The 18,023-nt window shown below is 45.1% G+C and overlaps 1 protein-coding gene across 1 annotated transcript in view; it reads right to left on the minus strand.

Moving 5' to 3' along the window:
• The window catches only part of RAD54L2 (RAD54 like 2), a 53,030-nt gene that overhangs the window by 21,107 nt on the left and 13,900 nt on the right, over nucleotides 1-18,023 (minus strand). Inside the window, exon 3 of the mRNA XM_075714521.1 lies at nucleotides 12,354-12,361. Within this exon, the coding sequence (XP_075570636.1) occupies nucleotides 12,354-12,361 (8 nt within the window). The remainder of the gene's footprint in view (nucleotides 1-12,353; nucleotides 12,362-18,023) is intronic.

The following is an 18,023-nucleotide window of genomic DNA, read 5'->3' on the forward strand; positions in this document are numbered from 1 at the left end:
CAGTGACTCTGCCACCTGCATCGTGCCAGGAAAGGGTGCCTTCAGGACAAGGGTGATGCTAACAAAATTCAAAGGCTCAGCAGCCCAAAGGTGAGGCCACAACATGTCTTCTCTGTATGTTTTCATATTTGTTGTGCAATCCCTATGTATGCTCATTCCACCTCTACATTTTACTTTTCTTTCCTCTTAACCACGTGTAATACAAGCTCTGGTGAGACATACACAGCTGGATCAGTTTTTTTTTTAAAAGGTAATTCTCATCTGAGCAGGAGCCTGAAGCCTAAAATCTGATGATAAATCTGGCCCTGCACTGAGTAGAGGCCCTCATCCACCACAGCCATGTCTGCTCAGGATGGTGTTTGTCCTGCCAATACAAGTTCTGAGGTGAGGAACACAATCTGTGCCTCAGCCCACATTCCTGACACATATGTATCTAGATACTGAGATCTCTTCCACACTGGCAACATTACCAAACATCACACTGCTTCAGCCGCAGTGGGATTCAGAGGACAGCCGGCTTCCTGAGGCTAGTCCTCATCCTTGCCACTAGAATGAATAAAACTGCTTTTCACAAAGCCTAACTAACACTGATAAAATCACAAGGCACTTCCATCTAACCATGCAACAGCTCCCACCACACCTATGACACGAGCTGGCAGTTACAAGTAGGAATTGTTTTGTTGCTGTTTTGTATTAAACTCCTGATTGTGTACACAGCCTAAATCTTACCGCATGTGAAAAGCGAGACTCCCTGCTGAAGCCATGTGGCTGCGCTCCAGCATGGTTTGCTCCAAGCTGTGTAACTGGGACCCATACTGGGACAGAAACGCATTAAGAAACAATAGCTACACACATAAAAATCTATTTTGTACAAGAACAGGTTTGGTCTTTGGGTTGGAGGGAGTGTGGGAACAGCCTCGCTGAACAGGTCCTAGCAGGTAATCAATGGAATAACTCCTGCCCCAATTCTGCCAACCCTACATCTACAACAGAAATGCAATTATAGTTTTGTAACAGGAGCTCAACACACTACTCTGACATGGCTATAGAAGTAGCTTTTTACACAACACAAAAATTCGTCAGCCATGTTTGCATGTTGACAATTGCCTGATCATGCTTAAGGTGTTAGCGCACTCTAGGAAGACCTGGGCAGTTATCCACATTGCCTCAATGAGAAAAGCATTGCCACCAGCCCATGGGTAACATCCCAGCACAGCCTTGCACAGGGAGATCAGCCACATACACAGCTGGGGGAAAAGCAGGCCCACGTCCACTCAGCAGAAGACAGCCACAGGTCAGTTGTGGTCGCCAATGAGGATATAAACCCATCCCACGCCTACACACTGTGGGCACTGAGAATTAGTTGGAACACCAACTGCTGGGTTCACACCAGCTCTGTTGCATGTTTTGCACTGTGCTCACCAGAATAGGCACAAAGACAGTCTCGTGGGAGTAGTGGTGATAGCACCAGTGCAGACTGCAAGCTTGTCAAGCAGCTGGTCCTTTGGGTGGGTTACAGCTCTCCGGCTGACAGGTCCCCAAGGAGTTCCCGCTGGTCCTCTGTTATGGGCATCTGCACACACCCAGACACTCTGTCCTGCAAGGTACCCTGAACACCAAGAGGGGCATGACTATCCTTTCTCATGCATCTCAGAGGTTTAAAATATGCCTGCGATATCAAAACCCATTAGACCTGATTACAGCATGACTCTGGTTTGTGCTGCAGACCAGAGGTTACCAGTTTTCTTTGCTCACTAAGCAGCAACCACCACCCCCAGCTGTATATGCAAGTAGGGGGAGGTGTTTGGCTTCTCGACCAGCACTTGCATATTACAGTTTAGAAGTCTCTGTAAGGAAGAGTCGTGACTGCTCTGTATAACTCTGCTTCAAATGCTCCCTGTGGTATGACTGCCAGAGCTGCCCCTAAACACCACATACAGGTGTGACTCATGATGCATAACATAGCCAAAGATCTGTCCCACAGTGGGGCACTTCCTATTGCACCCAAGCTTATAAAATACAGCTCATCATCTCCTTCTTGCAGAATATTCTCAAACTTCCCATAAAACAGCATGGGATGCAGGCTGGAGAATATTCTCTAGCATCTTCGATTCAGGGGTGAATTGCTCTTGACATACAGCCTGCTCTGCAAGGGGGCTCAGGTTGCTGTGAAGTGTCATGAAGCAGCAGGTACATTTTTTGGGGTGTGAGACTTCTGTAACTAACACAGTCTTCTCCTGACACCAAGGTGTGTGAGAAAGAGTGTTATAGATGCATCCAATCTCCACGCTCCAAGGCAAACACCAGTTAAGTCCAAATGTCTGTGCACACACAAGCAAACATCCACGGCTCTACCAACAGTCCAACACTCCTAGAAGTATAGAAATTGCCATTCAGGATAAGACCTGAGGGTCATCTACCTGACGCTCTTGCACAAGAAGGTGCAAGAGACCCCTCAGTAGACAAAACATTGTGCAAGATGATTAGTTCCTTGCCTCCTCAGTTACTAGCTAGCTAATGTGGCTAGCTAGAGGTTCACCCTCCTCCTGGGAGGCCAACTTCTCTGCCAGGGTAACTCCAATGACTCCAGGGAAGGCATACCACTGAAAACCAGACACTTGTTTATTTCTAAAATCATTTCACTATGGAAACTCAGGATGCCAGATAGCACTATTTTGCTGAGTCTTTCAGCATTATTTCCTACCCTAAAGACAGGAATGTGCATGCATGGTGAGGAAGGTAGCAGCGTGCAGAGCAGCAAGGAGTTAATTCTTGCTTTGGGAACTCTCTTTCGTCCTGCACAAAGAGCAAGGCTCAGTTAAATATTATTGCAGGCATTCTGGGAACTTCCATGCAGTTTGTGGGCAATAGCTTGTCAGAGACTAGCTAGTACTAGCTAGTACTACTACAGCCAGTACTGAGCTGTCAAAACAAGAATGGGAGGAGCACTGAAGGATGGCACAAGGAAGACTAATTGCACAGCTCCAGCTGCAATACTCACAGTCACTGACACACTGAACTACAACTGTGCCAAAGGCTAGAGAAGCGACTCTGCAGAGCAAGCCCAACTGCAAAGGCATTGACAGGCTGGAAGATGTTCTCTGGGGTTACGTGGTGTTTTCTCAGCGTGCTGGGCACTAGAGAGGTGTGTAGGTGATGCCAGAGTTCAACTGTACTTGGCACCTGAAGAACAGCAGCTCTCTAACACATTGTGGCACAGCAATTATCTCAGAGGCTGACAACAGCCGGAGTGCTCTGGCTCATCCTGTATTCAGATGAAGCAGAAAATAAAATATTTTCAGAATATTCTTTCTCTGTATGCAACTGGTGCAGCTGTTGCACAGATGCCATGCAAGAAGGGAGGAGAGGTGTCTGCACAGAGCACCCTCTCATAGAGGCGGCACTATGAAAACACTCGAGCACCCCAAGGCTGGAGGCAGGAAATTCATTGTGAAACCCCTCAAGGACAGCATAGGCGAAAGCACGAGGACAGCTCAGGCTCCCTTCCTCCAGGCCCTACCTGCTGCAACACCCAGGAGAGCCACAAAGCCCCTTCCCGGAGTTTGACACACATCAACGCCCGGTTCCTTCCTCCTGAATCACCGGGAAAGCCACCATGCAGGGGGGACGGAGGTGGATGCAGCCCCTCCGGGGTCTCAAGGCTGTGGCTACCCCCTGTAGCTCCTATCAGGGCAGCTAATTAGCAACAAGACTTTGTTCTCCTCAGAAAATAATCGGGCTCACTCTTCGGCGGCAGGACGCCCCTCCCAGCCACAACTGCTTAACAAAGCCCTAATTATGTAAGCATTATATAACCCGGCACACCTACCCCCCCCCACGCCGCAGCACCCGCTTGGCCGCGCGCCCCGCCAGCACGCCGGGGCCCAGCACACCGGGCGCCCCTCGGCCCCCTCCAGCCACGAGCAGCCGCCCACTCGCTGACAACACGAGAGACAGCACCGAGCTGGGATCGGCCTTTTGTCTAGGCTGGTGGTTTCTCTGCGTGCACGGGGCACTCCTGTGCTTGCCCGGGTGCCCCTCGTGGACGGCCTCTCCTCGCCAGGGCCATGGCTGTGGGGAGCTCCCAGGCCTGGCGTGCTGCGCCCCGGCCGAGAGGGCAGCCATGCCATGTGCCTCGGGCAGTGGGACCTGCAGCTCCCAGCCCCTCTCTGCATGCTGGCCCTGCTCAACTCCCAACAAAATGCAGCCCACTGATCAGAGGAATGACCGATTTCCACTGTTGCTTTCAGCCCGGCTCCACCGCCGGCTGCGATGGTTGGTGTCCTGCTGAGTCACAGCCACGGCACTGTGAGACACAAAGGCATCGTTCTGGCTGAGCCTGCCCAGCCCCAAATCTTGCCTGCTCCCAGGGGGAGCTTCCCCCACCTGTCAAATGGCACATACATCAATTCTAACATCTTCATTCCTGTTGCTGATTTATCTAGGAGTTAACCACCTCAGGTCTGTCGTTCATACTTGTCACTTTAACCAGACACACAGACTGTCATATTGGTATAACAAATAGCGCTGCTTGAAGTCTGAGTAACGTTTTTCATTTCTTTAGGTATCTGTGTAGTGATCGGTTGCTGTGGGCTCAAGACACCTACGTGAAATCTGCAAATTGTATGTGAGAGATGGCAGGCTGCCTCCATCCCCAGCCCAAGACCAGAGGACGGAGGGGAGAGATGTGGAACGAGCTCTGAAGAAAAGACCACCAGCACAGGCTCTACGGGCCAGCGCATGGGGAGGGAGCCAGGCCAGGGACACACAAAAGCCAAACCCATCTCCAGACTCCTTCTTGGGGAGGAAGTAAGCCCCAGTCGATGGAAAACTTCAGAAGATAAATTACAAGGCAGCACTGCCCTTCTTTTTTTCCTTCAGAGATCTTTCAGAGTATCGGTTACTGATGAGGTTATGCTGCAGAATAAAACTCCTTTCCTGGCCTGAAGGAATCCTTCAGGAGCAAAAGGCAGCAGAATTGAAGGGCAGGAGCAAGGAAGATACCACTCAAAAACCAAAGGGAAAGGAAGCAGCCAAGAAGTGCTGAGAGGCAAACTGGAACATCAGCCAACTTTGGTGACAGACAATATATGTTCTAACCCTGGGATTATGCAAGGAGAACCAGGCCCCAAATACCCAAGAGCTCTTGTTCTGGCCAGGCCTCAACGCTGCGGACGCCGAGACCCGGGTTACATAAACACCAAAGAGCACTTATATAACCGTTGTATGGCATGGGCTTGCAGCCACCGGCACCCCGCGCCACCGGAGCGCGGCAGGTAGCTGCTCCCGCCAGCCCTGCGCCAGGGCAGCTGCGCCCAGCCCCTCCGGGACCTCACACAAGCCCCCCAAAATGCAGTCCAGGTGGGGTGCCCCTCAGGTTGTCCTCCCTCTCGCAGGCACCACGGAGGAGAGGTTGATGGTTACTCCAGAGCACCGGGCAATCTCATGTCCGTTTCAGGCTCTGATACACTCTAAGGAGGGTTGTGAAATTTCAAATCAAACATTTTCATAGTGCTTTGAGGTGGCAAGAACCGGAGAAATGCAGAACACTGCTACCTGGCATCCCTCTTCTAGATACCTAATCAAAATTACTTTTCCTAATAAAAGTCCTCAAACCTAAAATGTAAACCGCCTCCTCCTCATGAGCCCCCCCACTCTCGTGCAGACACTGCGGGTATTCGCCAAGACAGGGAAACAAAGGCAGGAATTGCACCCATTAAGGCAGCGAGTGAAGAAGTGAAGCGGGATGGGTTACGTTTGTCCTTTAGCCAGGGGTGTGCAAGCGCAACCGAGTTACATAAAACTACTGCACCAGAGTTGGGAAGTGTTTCAGGCTCGAGTGCTGGGAAGTTTTTAACAAGCTGTGTGCAGGAGGGAACTGAAACCTCCCGTTTCTTGTTATCCCAGTTAACTAGTAACCCATAATATAATTTTGCCAGCCAGATTACAAAAATTACCATAGCGATTTAAACACAAGTAATCAGATTTAACCATCAGACCTTACCTATTTTCACAATAGTTCAAAACTTTTTTAAAAAAAAGTTCCATTTTATTAAGGTGGATAAATAATTGATTTGGGTAACAAAGATAAATTTCCCCTCCCAACTTCAGAAAATAGATACATACGGGGGCTTGACATGTTCTCAGCACAGTGAATCCAGCTGGCTGCTACCATGACTCTTCTAGGGATAAATTTCAGGGACTAAGAAAAGAGGACGAGTAGGGGAGCAAGCATTCTGCATTATGCAATGATTACATAAGCATTAGTTTACACTAGGTAGCTGGGAGTTGTGGTATTAGCTTTATACCAGGATACCCTCAGAGCAATGAGAAATAATAAAGAAGGGATTATTGCTGCCACACGCTTCCAAGGCCACCAAAATAGCAAACAAACAACGAGCACAAGCCAAACTTTAATCTCTGCCTCAAGCCCTCACCCTAGCTTCGTTCAGGACCTGTTAACAGGGAGGGGGGAGAAGACATCTGATACTCACTCCTAATTTAAGAGCAGCATGGGAAATAATCTCAGCGTAAAGCATCCTTCAGCAGCATCTGGGTGCTCCTTTGTTGTTGCTCATGATGGCAATGGGATAAGAGAGGAGAGATTTCAAAATTATAATACCTGGCATTTGCGCTCCACTTCAGCGTCAAAGGAGTTCACAAGCATGACACAGTCCTCACAATAACCTGTGAAACAGCCTCCTGTCCACCTTGCAGAGGAGGAAACTAAGGCAAAGAAATCAGGTAGGCATCGAGTACTGAATAACTCTCAAGTTGTTGGCTCCCTGTCCTATGCTCCAATGAACAGGCTTCTTTCCTTGAATATAATTTCCTACTTGGAAAAACAAAACATAGTTGTGGATTTTTTTAGAACTGTAACAAAGCACAGATCTTCAGCCACATTCCCTTTTTCTGCTTCAGTCTCTAAAGTAATTTCAGAAGAACTTTTAAGGACTCTGTTTAATGAGGGAGGCATCACTTGGGAGAAAAATGCGAATTGTTGAGTTTGAGCCTGTGTGCCACCGCATTCCACTGGCACTTCTCCCATCAAGTGCAGCCAGAAAAGTGACCGAGAGCACTGGAGAAAGCTAATAAGACCAGGATGAAACACCATCACTCAAGGAACAATCTGTTTTAGTTTTCCTTTTCAAAATATTGGTGCTGCTAAAGCAGTTTGACAAAGGGCTGCAAAGTTGTTCATTGCAATCAGACTCACACAAATTGAACCCACAATGTCACAAGGACACCCCCATCCAAAATACATAACACCCCAAAAGCTAAGCCCATTACAGACTGGAAAAAAGACAAATACTGTTTCCTTCAGAAGGATGCTAAAATTACAGCTACCTCTATGGTGAAAAAAGAAGCATATGTGTATATGGGGAAGAGACGGGGCTCTTTAAATAAGAGACATTTTTCTTGCAGGACAACAGCCTCTTTTCAAACAGGGGATAGGTAGTGTACTGCAACAAACCTTGATTTACTAGCTGGTGGGTGCTACCATAAAAATAACTAAAATCCTCTCTAACTTTCCAGAAACATTTATAAAATAATAAACAGATAGCACAGCATTGCATACACAAGCGCCTGCTCCTTTGAACACCCAAAAAAGCATTCAGGCACCTAGAGTGAGAAAAAAACCACGTAAACCAGAGAGGAAAAGAAATATTGACTAGTGGTTGAAGCACAAAGGCAGGGAAGAACATGATGCCTCAGTTCTGCCCCAGATTCCCTCTGTGACCTTGTGCAGTTTTATCATCCTCTCTGGGGACAAGGCGGCTATGGAGAATTGGGGTGGAGACTCTCCTGGATCCACCAGCAAGAGCACAACCATGTTAGATCAGTTACAAATGCTTTCTCAAATAGAGATAATTTTCCCACTGGTAGAGCAGACTGTGATAAACCTTGCCCCAAACTTTATAACTTGACAAGCAATGCTGTACAAAGAGTTCATTTGCACTCTTGCTCTCTTATGTTTGTACAAATGACCCCAAAATACCTTTCCACCCAAAATTTCTGGAAGGCCTCTAACCTTGCGTTCTCCACCTATGACCTACAGTCTCATTTCCAAAAGCATCTTCCCCTCCACTGTCTTCTCTTTTTATACCTATTATCTAGACTGAGTTACATAAGCCACTTGTATCACCCAGATTCCTCATTTATCCAAACTCATTTTGCATCATAATTCCTTTCTCTTCTCAGCTCACACTCTCCCAGAATTAGCTTCTTTGTCCTGCCACCACAACCAGAGAACTAAGAAAGCAAGAAAAGATGGATTTTTTTTTTTTTTCTAGAATCCACCCCTCCCACTAATGGACAACAAATACTGCATGGTTTATTTCTGTAAAAACTCCTCACAAAGACCACACTGCACTGGACTCCTATAATAAACCAGGAACCCAGAGCTAGAACTCCTGGGGACCTTTTTTGACCAGTCTATGTTCATCACATGAACTCTGGAGGTATTTGCCACATGAACAAGGTGGAAGCAGCTTGGCGTCCTGAGTACCTGACCTCTAAGTAACAAGTTAAATTACAAATTTAGAAAGTTCTTCATATCTGAACAAAGCTTTTTCTCCAGCAGATAACGTCCTCCCACCAGCAAGCAAACTAAGTGGCACCCATCCCAAAACTGTAAACTTGTATTAGGGTTTCACCAGCATCTTCCATTTGATTGGGGGGGTAGAGTAGCTAGTAGACTAAGTAGCTCTTAGTCTATTAGGCACTAATTAGGGGATCTGGAGCAAGCACCAACAGCTCTGCCTGGTGCCCACACTGCTGCCCAGTCAGCAAGTCACCAAATATTTCACTAACAAAAGAAACTCTCAAAACTCTTATCAAGTAGGATATTAAGGGAAAGTATACACAAAAAGTTGAAGGGGGACACTGGATATAAAAATCATACTGATATTAGCAGCTGCCTCCTCTCTTGCTAAAAATTACTTCTGCAGCATTACAATACGACAGCAGCAGAAACAATAACAGCCAGGCCCAGAATGTCACATCACCAAAGTCTTCAGATTAAAAGCACACAGAAAGAAAGAGCTTCCTTCTCATATCCCCTCCATCAAACCAACAAGCACTGCAAGACTCTGAAAATGCAACCATTTCCATCCCTGCCAGGTAGGTAGCAAATTGAAACCTGAGCCCCTGAGTCTCAGTTCCTGATGCACTTTGCGAGCCACTGAGTAGGGTATTCCTGCACAGGGGAGGAAGAATGAATGATCTGTAACAGGAAGGCAAGAGGGAACAGAAAACTGGCGGGGGGGGGGGGGGGGGGGGGGGGGGGGGGGGGGGCGGCGAGGGCAGGGACCAAACAAAAAAAACCCACAAAAACTTGTGTCCTACCTGGAAACTGCTGAGACTCATCCAAGAGTAACATGCTGCTCAGTGCACTGAGACAAGACCTCTGCCCGCGACTCTGCCCCAACACTTGTTCAATGGAGCCACACACTCTCAGCCCCTCTGCTATTCTTGTCTCAGGGTCTTCAGGACGAAAGTTTCCAGTCACTCCCGACAACTTGTTATCTCTGCCTACAGCCCAGCGAGCACTAAATCCACTCTCACTGGCTGTCCAGTTCGCAAGCGGGAAATGCCTCCTGATAAAACAGTCCAGGGTACAGGCAGGGAAACCTGCACTTACGGTTTCTGAAAATAACTTTGGTAAATAGCTTCTAGTGCTTGAATCCACCCAGCTGGTGTGACAGGAATCAGTACGCATATATCCTCCCTGCACCCAGCCAAGACGGTCCAGGGTCACTGTTATATAACTTGTTAAATATGCCTCGTGTTCAGCCTAAAGAAAAATTGTCACTATCTCCTCCCCTGTTTGGAGAGTCAAACAACACAGCCCTGCCCGCAGTAGCTGCTGGTCCACTGGGGGCCTGATGCCTGGAGCTGCGCTGCCTGTTTGCCTTCCGTACGTGTTCCCGATCAGCGGGAGCAACCTCACTTATGCCTGGGAAAAGAGTTTTAAAAGAGGGAAGAGCAGGGAGGCTGAGTGGGTGTGTATGGGGGAGGTCTCTCCTCTCGAGCGGCAAGGCTGCACACCATTCGGATCAGATCCCATTCACTCAGCCTGTGATCCAGTTCAACTAGTGGCAGAGACCAAGACTGAGAATAAAATAAAAATCCTTACATAACCATTCAGGCTCCGGCGGGGCCCCGCGCAAGGGGAATCCCAACAGACAACAGGACGTTCAGAGCAGGGGACACATGGGACCGTAATCGCGCTTCCAAGTTTCACAGCACAAAAGGAAAAGAGGAGGGGAATGAGTTGCAAAAAGAAATACAGCCTTTTTGGCTTTGAAAACAATCTTGGTATCTGTGATTTTATGAATTATTTGCATGACACCTGCTAACTTTCAAGAAACCTGGACAACTGAGACTGAAACCTGAGGAATTCCTTGGGAGCTGGTAACCTGTTTGCACAATAATAGGCAAAAGAGCATCCCGTTCACTTCTTTAAATCAGCAGCTTGTACAGCACTGCTACTCTGCAGAAGGCTCTCAGTGGAGCAAATGGACTATGAATGAGATTTCCCAGGTTTTAGGAAACAACCTTTCAGAATTTGTGGAGTGCAAGCTTATTCTAAGCAAGCCTTCCTCCCCATCATCTATCTGCACCAGAAGGACAGGTAGAGGAGAGAATAAGTACAGGAGAGTAAGTACTTTAAAGCTGCAGTTGAACCCCTAAAGGCTAACCATCATGCCTGGCCTTCTTCAATGCTACAGAGACCTTTTCCATATGCCCGATTCCCTTCACAGGCATACCCAATGCCAGTAACAAACAGCAAACCTAGGCTGATAGACACGTAATGAAATCATCTCGCTCCTAGCAAGCATTTGTCCACGTAATGAAGTCAGCTCTTTGCTAGAAACAACTGGGAAGTGAGAGTCAGGAAAACCAGGACAGGCACAAGAAGCTGAAACAGGCTGTGTCTCAACAGCTCTGGCACAGATCTGCAGGATTCCAGGACAATGTGCTACATTCGTAACAGTAAAGGTTGTTCTAGAGGCCTGCAAACACAGCCAGGGCAGAGCCCAGTTACCCTTTGTGTGACTCCAGACATTCTTATCAGACCTTTCATTCAAGAGGGTGGCAGAGCACACAGTGAATGCTTGCTACCATCAAAATATCCTTGGTGCTTCAGGGTACATTGCAACTTTGAAACAAACCCAAGGTGCTATTTTCATAATTAGAGCCATATAAATTTTACTGAAAAAAAAGATGAACTGTATTAAAACGAAGAGGCTCAGTAAAAGACAGCTTTTCACCTATGTCACAGATTCAAATAGCCTGTCTGGTACACAAGAACTAACAGTGTTTATCAAGAGGGAAAAGAGGGACAAATATATTAAGAAAAGTACATAGCTGAGGATCTTGCAGCAGGCCTTATAAGGACTTTGTAGGGTTGGAATAAATAACAAAACATGACCTCAGCATCTGACCTAACAGATTTATGAAACTGGAAAGCAAGATTTAAAGACAAGTATTTGTGTAAATACAACTGGGTACTTTCCAAGGCATGCTTATTACAGCAATCAAGCACAAGGAAAATGGAAGTTCAATACACTGGGGGAAACAGGCAACCTATACCTGTCCTTCTGCACACAGCAATAAAAAGGAATTTCCTTCTTCATCTTAGCGTGCAAAACGGAAAGGAATTTTTCTAGCTTTTCTACTCACAACAGCCTACTGGTGAGGCCATCACTGTTAGCCACGATAAATACGTATTCAACACAGCCAAGAATTAGACCTGCCAGAAACAGTCAGTTTATAAAATGATCTCCTCATGGAAGGTAATCTTGTTATAGATAAGCCCATTTACTGAATAGCTTTTCTGTGAGGCCAGCCTTGCCAGTAAGGAAGAATGTTCTCCCTCCCCTACAGGGTCTGAAATCTTACCTAGCTGTCATACCTTACCTACCTCATGCTCAAACCACAAGCTCTTTGCAATTGTATGACTGTCCTATACATCAGAAGAGGCTTCTCAAGAAACTGTTGTCACTTGAGAGGTTCCCTTGCAAACAACATAGGAGATTCCCCTGTTAAAAAAAAAAAATCACTATAAAATTTGTATTTTCATAGAATATCAAGATAAAGGCCCTTCAGAACATGTTTTTTATTCAACTGACAAGTCTTTTCAGCAGCAATGTCAGCATCCCTGAACACTGCAAATTCATAAGGGTTAAAACTCACACCTAAATCTGCCTACATACACAAGAAGCTCAATCATAAAGTTTTTCAGGACACTAGCTCCTCTGTATAGCAGAGAACATTGAGTTTAGTTTGATTCCCCCCATCTCCAGTTCAACTAAAAAGTTTCAATAAAATATCCTGAAATATATCACAAGTGACTCTCCTTCCCCAACCTTTAAAGCTGGACAAAGCTGCTTCCCCACCCCCATGCCTGTTCTCCACCTTGAACCTGGTTCTCTCAACCCACTGCTCCCCTTGCTGAGCTCTGTGGGCCAAGCAGCTCCAGGACCGCTCAACGTTGACCTGATCCAAGCTCACCAAGTACAGTGCAGGTGAGAAACACTGGATCCATAATGTGCCACCACGCTCTTGGTCCCTGCAAGCTGAGGTGGTTCCCTTCTCTGTAGTGACTGCCCCACATGCTGTTCACCCTCACAGCCTTCCTGCAGAACAGAATAGACGTTCCTTGCCTGTGCCCGACTGCTCCACACTGGCTGTGCAGTCCCTTCCCCATCCCACAGCTTTCTCACAGGTGTGCTCCATGTCCACCAGCTGCTTCTGCACACCCCACTGATCACCAACAAGTAGAGAAGTTGCCTACAAATCTGAATTGTTTGTAAGTTATCAAACACAAACTAGGCTTGACAGACAAATTTCACTCTTGATTATCAGCTGCTAGTAGCACATACAAACATCATTAGGGCTCCCTTCCCTGTCCTGTTTTCTCTGTTGTTTTAGCAACATGGAAAACACACAAGAGTATGGAGTTTTAGTTGTTTATGGTATAGGTGGTGTTTATCAACCTAAAACAGTTCACACACAATCAAACTCCACAACACTATTTGTTGGCAACTGAGTATTGCTAGGCTTTGAGACTAATTTGCTTTTAAACAAACACTGCACTGTAAATAAAAACTCTTTATGAGTAAGATCTAAACCAACCATGGAAAACCAGAGTACTCTTTCCATTGATTTTAGTGAATTTCGGACTGAGCCATAAGGTGTAAAATTTGATCAATTTGTTTTTTCTCATTTTATTTGTATTCATATAAATCTTGGTTTATTTTCTTTCCCACACTCATCTAAATCATAACTAGGGGGGAAATTGTACATAACATAACAAAAATCTAATCATACAAAATACAGGTAGTGATGAAAAGCACTGCCTTCTGCAAAGGCTTTTCAGACTCTGACTATAGCAAAACATATACTGCTTCAGACTTAGTCCCAGGCTTTCAAAGATTGTTGAAATGTATTGAAGAAAACAAGCTGTTATTAGACCAGCTGTAACGATTTTAGGTCGAAAGATTTATATATAGATATTTATCATCATCTTAATCAAATCCATTGAGTTACAATCCCAGTTATATTCAAGAAACCGATTCTCATCTCGTCCTATAACTTGCTACACGTCTGCTGCTGAAGATGACACAATGTGTTTGTGCACCATAGAAGAGTGATTTTGCACTTCAATTTCATTCCAGTTTTCATCTGAGTATTTGACATAAATCACAAGCTAAGAGTACACAAAAGTGACATTTTAAAATTGCTTCTAACAGTTCAAGTATTTAAATATTTTACATAGATGAAGATTACCTATAGATGTTTTAATTGCAAAATTTGTTTTAACGGACATTTAAACTAGAAGTTTGTGTTCACCTAGCCCAAGAAGATTTAATCTTGTAGCTTTCTCCTGTCTCATTCCTATTTGCATATTTGCAAGTGAAAATAATGTCTTCTGACTCCTACTTAGAATTTTTTTGAGACTGAGTCAGTGAACTTCATGTTGAAGAAAATGTGAACAAGACATTTTCAACATCTATAGTACAAACTACCATTATTAAAATAAAAAATAAAAAAAAGGGTATTGCATCAAAAAATTTTGATCCAAATAATGAGCTAGACACTTCTGAAAATTCAGTTTTCTATAAAGCCTAAGCAGGAAATTAAAACGACAAATAAAGCAAATAACTGTGATGTGAAATTGTGTTTTAAAATCTGAAGAATACCTCTAATTTAATTAAAACACTTCCCCATCCTTCCAAACTAGATGCTGCTTCTTGGCTAAAAATATTATACCTGTACAACATATAGTTACCTGCACATTTTACTTAACCATTCATTAAAAAGAGCACAATACCAAATAAATTAAGGAAAAATGAAAATAAGGACCCCTTGCATAGTTTAAACTCAAATGCAAAACAGAGAAGTGTTTCACCCAGTAAATCTGAAAATAAAAGGGGCAGTGCCTAAAATGTAAAGCAGAGGATTTTGACTTTGGCTTCATCGTACTCATCAGGGGACCTTGGCAAAGTTACTTTGCTACTCCTTACCTGTTCAAGAGGGAAAATACCACATTACAAATTGGCTAATTAGTTTCCTTGTGATTTTGTCATGGGTTCAGAAGCTGTAGATTACAGAGTATGGTATCTATAAGCAATGACTAGGTGTGGTACAAAGCTGACTATTGAAAACGTACATGGGGGAAAAGGTACCAAACGTGACAGAGAAGTAAGCGTGACTGTCCCTTGTTAGAGATTCTCTGGCTGCTTTGTGAAAAGAGAAAAGCAAGTTTTTGGCCAATAAAGCACAACCCCCACATCCTGCAAAGCCTATCAGAACAAGCAGGAAGAAACAAGATACTTCCCCTCTCCCTGGTAGACTTGGAGCAATTCTTTGTTCAGCTAATAACTACTTGCTCACCGACCCTGCTCCCTGTGCATTCATGCTACTCTCACGTTTGTGGCAGCTTTAAGAAAAGAGAGTATGTAGCTACAGGTAAAAAAACATTTGAAAAATACCCATATACATATATATAGAAAATGCAGAGCCATGGACGTGGGCTGTTCTTCAACTGCATAGGATTTCTATTTTGTATTCCATCATACACAATAGATCAAAGGGAAGGAAGAAGAAAAGACAAAAAAAAAAAAGCATAGCTAGTTATAATACCACATGATTTCACGAGATCAGCCAGTCCCTGCGCCCAGTCGGCGGGTCTGAAGGAAGCAGAGCTCTGGCGTCATCGCCTCCTTTTAAAGAAGTAAAGCAAGTCACTACTCCAGGTTATATAAGACTGAGACTATGCCAGACTTTGTGCCACCCTCTCAAAAAGTAAGCCGCTGTCAGAGAGCCTGGGAGCGGGGCACAGGAGTCACGAATGTTTTCATTTGGGGCTTCCCCCTGCTTAGGATAAGCAGAGGAGACCGGGAAAGAGTCCGCACCTTCGGACAGAGCAGGCAGACGGTGAAAGGCTCAGCGGCTGACCTGCAACATCGCCAGTCTGTAATTCCCTGCGAAGGGGGCTGGGGGGACAGCACTTGTCAGGATCTCATCCCTCCTTCCCACAGCAGCCGTCAAGCCACACCTCACCCCACTGAGAATAACCTAGTTCACAGGGTTAGTTAAAATGCTAGAATCAGTCAATAAAACCCCCACAAACCCCAGGCACCCTCCTCCCACGCTGCTCTCCATTCCTGTTACCTTCCCCTATTCCTCCCAGATTTATGGGCAAAGAGCCTGAAGACAAGGGACTTCCACCTGCCTCTATCACCCTCCGACAACCAAAACTGCTCCAACACAAAAAAAAAAAAAATGCCCAGCAAGGCAATCTGCAGCTTTGGGGTCAGTAGAAAGGGAGATAACAAAGTGTATAGTACTGGCTGTTCCCAGCAAAGCACCCAAGAAGATTTTTTTTTTTAATGTCACCATTTAGTGAGTCCAGTAGAGCCACTTCAAGGGACCTGGGTGCCTGCCATGGGGTCTGCACAGGCATTAGCAGCTCCCATACAATGTGCTGGGTACGCAGACACTTGCTAGCTGGGCAGGTCCAAACCCCTCAGACTGCACACAGAAACACCATTTGTTCTGAAAGACAGACTGTACTACAGGGAAACTGCCAGAATAAAAATAATGAGTAAAATATGCAGCCTTCTGTAACAAAGCAAAGTTCTCAGAGAAATCAGTGGGGCTTTTACCTAAATATAAGAGGCAAAACTTATTCCCTGCTATTTCAATGTAACCTTTCTGCACTACTGAGTAACCAGGATTGCTAAATCTGCAAGCATCCAGTCACTTTTCACCTTTGATACTAACTATATCTTTTGTGTTTTATTCAGCTGGATTGTGGAAACATAGAAGACAGTCAGCTCCTAACTTTCCGAGTCTTAGGAACCCAACACAAGTCTCGAATGTAAGATTTGCGGAGGAGAGAGCGTATGCTTAACAGACACAAAGCAACTTGGGAGATGCTCTTATCCCCTTCAGGAACTAAGAAAACAATAAATCCCCCTCAACTTCTTAGTTATAGCAAGTCACCTGCGAAATGCATCCAATATCTGCAGTTAGACGCAGGTTTGCTGACTGAGTTATCCACAACCAGCTGACCTGAGGTTGAGCCCCACATGCACCCATATGATAAAGTATATTTAAACACTCTGATCCATAAGGATCATTTTCTGAAGTAATGTAGTTTCCTATTACAGTTTGATACGGTTTAAACACATGCTAATATGCAGAGTATTAATTCACAAGTAAATTCTTTCACATGTAGCAATTACTTTCGTATCTCTGTGATACCACATGTGCCATCCTCTTTGCGTGCACCTATTGGCTTGGAAGACAGTCTACAAAAAGTCACTATAAGCATTAAAATCTAACTGGTTGTTTAAGAACAGCAAAATGCACAGTGGTACATAGAAGTTCAGATTTGGTTTCCCAGGTTTACAAAGATCAGGGCCATTGTGGAGGTAACAAACTTATTGTCGAGAAGAGGTTTGCTTCCCCCAGGATACGCCTTTCTAGTTTCTTTAGAAATAGCACTGGTGGACTCTAGAGGGAGCTGTATCCAGCCACAAGTAACCAAAATAAAAGAATCAAGACCGGAAAGTCCATCAAGAAGGAAAAAATGGAAAGATGTCAATCACCACTCTTCCCCCCAAGAAGTCCACCTTGCACTCCGCAAACAGTAACTTGCAGATTAAATTATAGGATTATTACTTACTGGAACCCACCACTCTGGCATACGTACACACAGAATACAGCAGAGCTTAAAATTAAAGGAACCCTCCTGATTGTCTTCAGTGCTTTTCTAGATTTAGGGAAGTGCTGACTTCTGTTTCCTTCCACACCTTTTTCTCCAACTCATCCACTTTCAATCAACAAAAAGAGCCTCCTCTCCACTCCAAGCTTACTCTGACAGGCCTGTGCCTTTTCTTAGTCCCTGCCACCAGCCTCCAGCTAAACAACAAGGACAAGAGATCAAAGCATGTGTATAACCAGTCTGAGGCAGAAAGCAAGAAGCAATCAAGTCCACTGTGCCCAGATACTGCAGCAGATGGAAGCATCTCATTAAAGGGTTCCTCAAAGAACAGCTATAGTCTCTGAGGCTGCCTCGACCTTGGGATGCCCATCTACCCTTGATACCATCCGAAGACACAGCTGTGAAAAGCTGCTTTCTAAAAGGAGTTGAGAGATTAAAGAAATAAGTATGTATTTGCTCCTCCTCTTCTTAAGGAATGCATTTCATTTTCTTGTAGAAAGGGAGGACAACTTAAAACCAGTGTTTCCTAAGAGAAAATGGTGTGCAGCCTGGTCAAAAGTAGACAGCAAAAAGATTTCAGGTTGCTGGGACTAATCTTGATTTACCAATACAAGCAGAACCATCCAATTCAAATAAAAAGTGCAGGTAAATGACTTCCTAACAGCAGGGTGCCCCCCCCCCCTTTTTTTTTCTTTTTTCCTCCAGCAGTATGGGCCTTTCTAAATCTAGATATAAAATGATAAAGAATAGGACATCATTTAGCAGGGTATTATTCAGGAGA

This window comes from Pelecanus crispus, chromosome 7 (assembly GCF_030463565.1).
Source record: "Pelecanus crispus isolate bPelCri1 chromosome 7, bPelCri1.pri, whole genome shotgun sequence".
NCBI classification, from domain to species: Eukaryota; Metazoa; Chordata; class Aves; order Pelecaniformes; family Pelecanidae; genus Pelecanus; species Pelecanus crispus.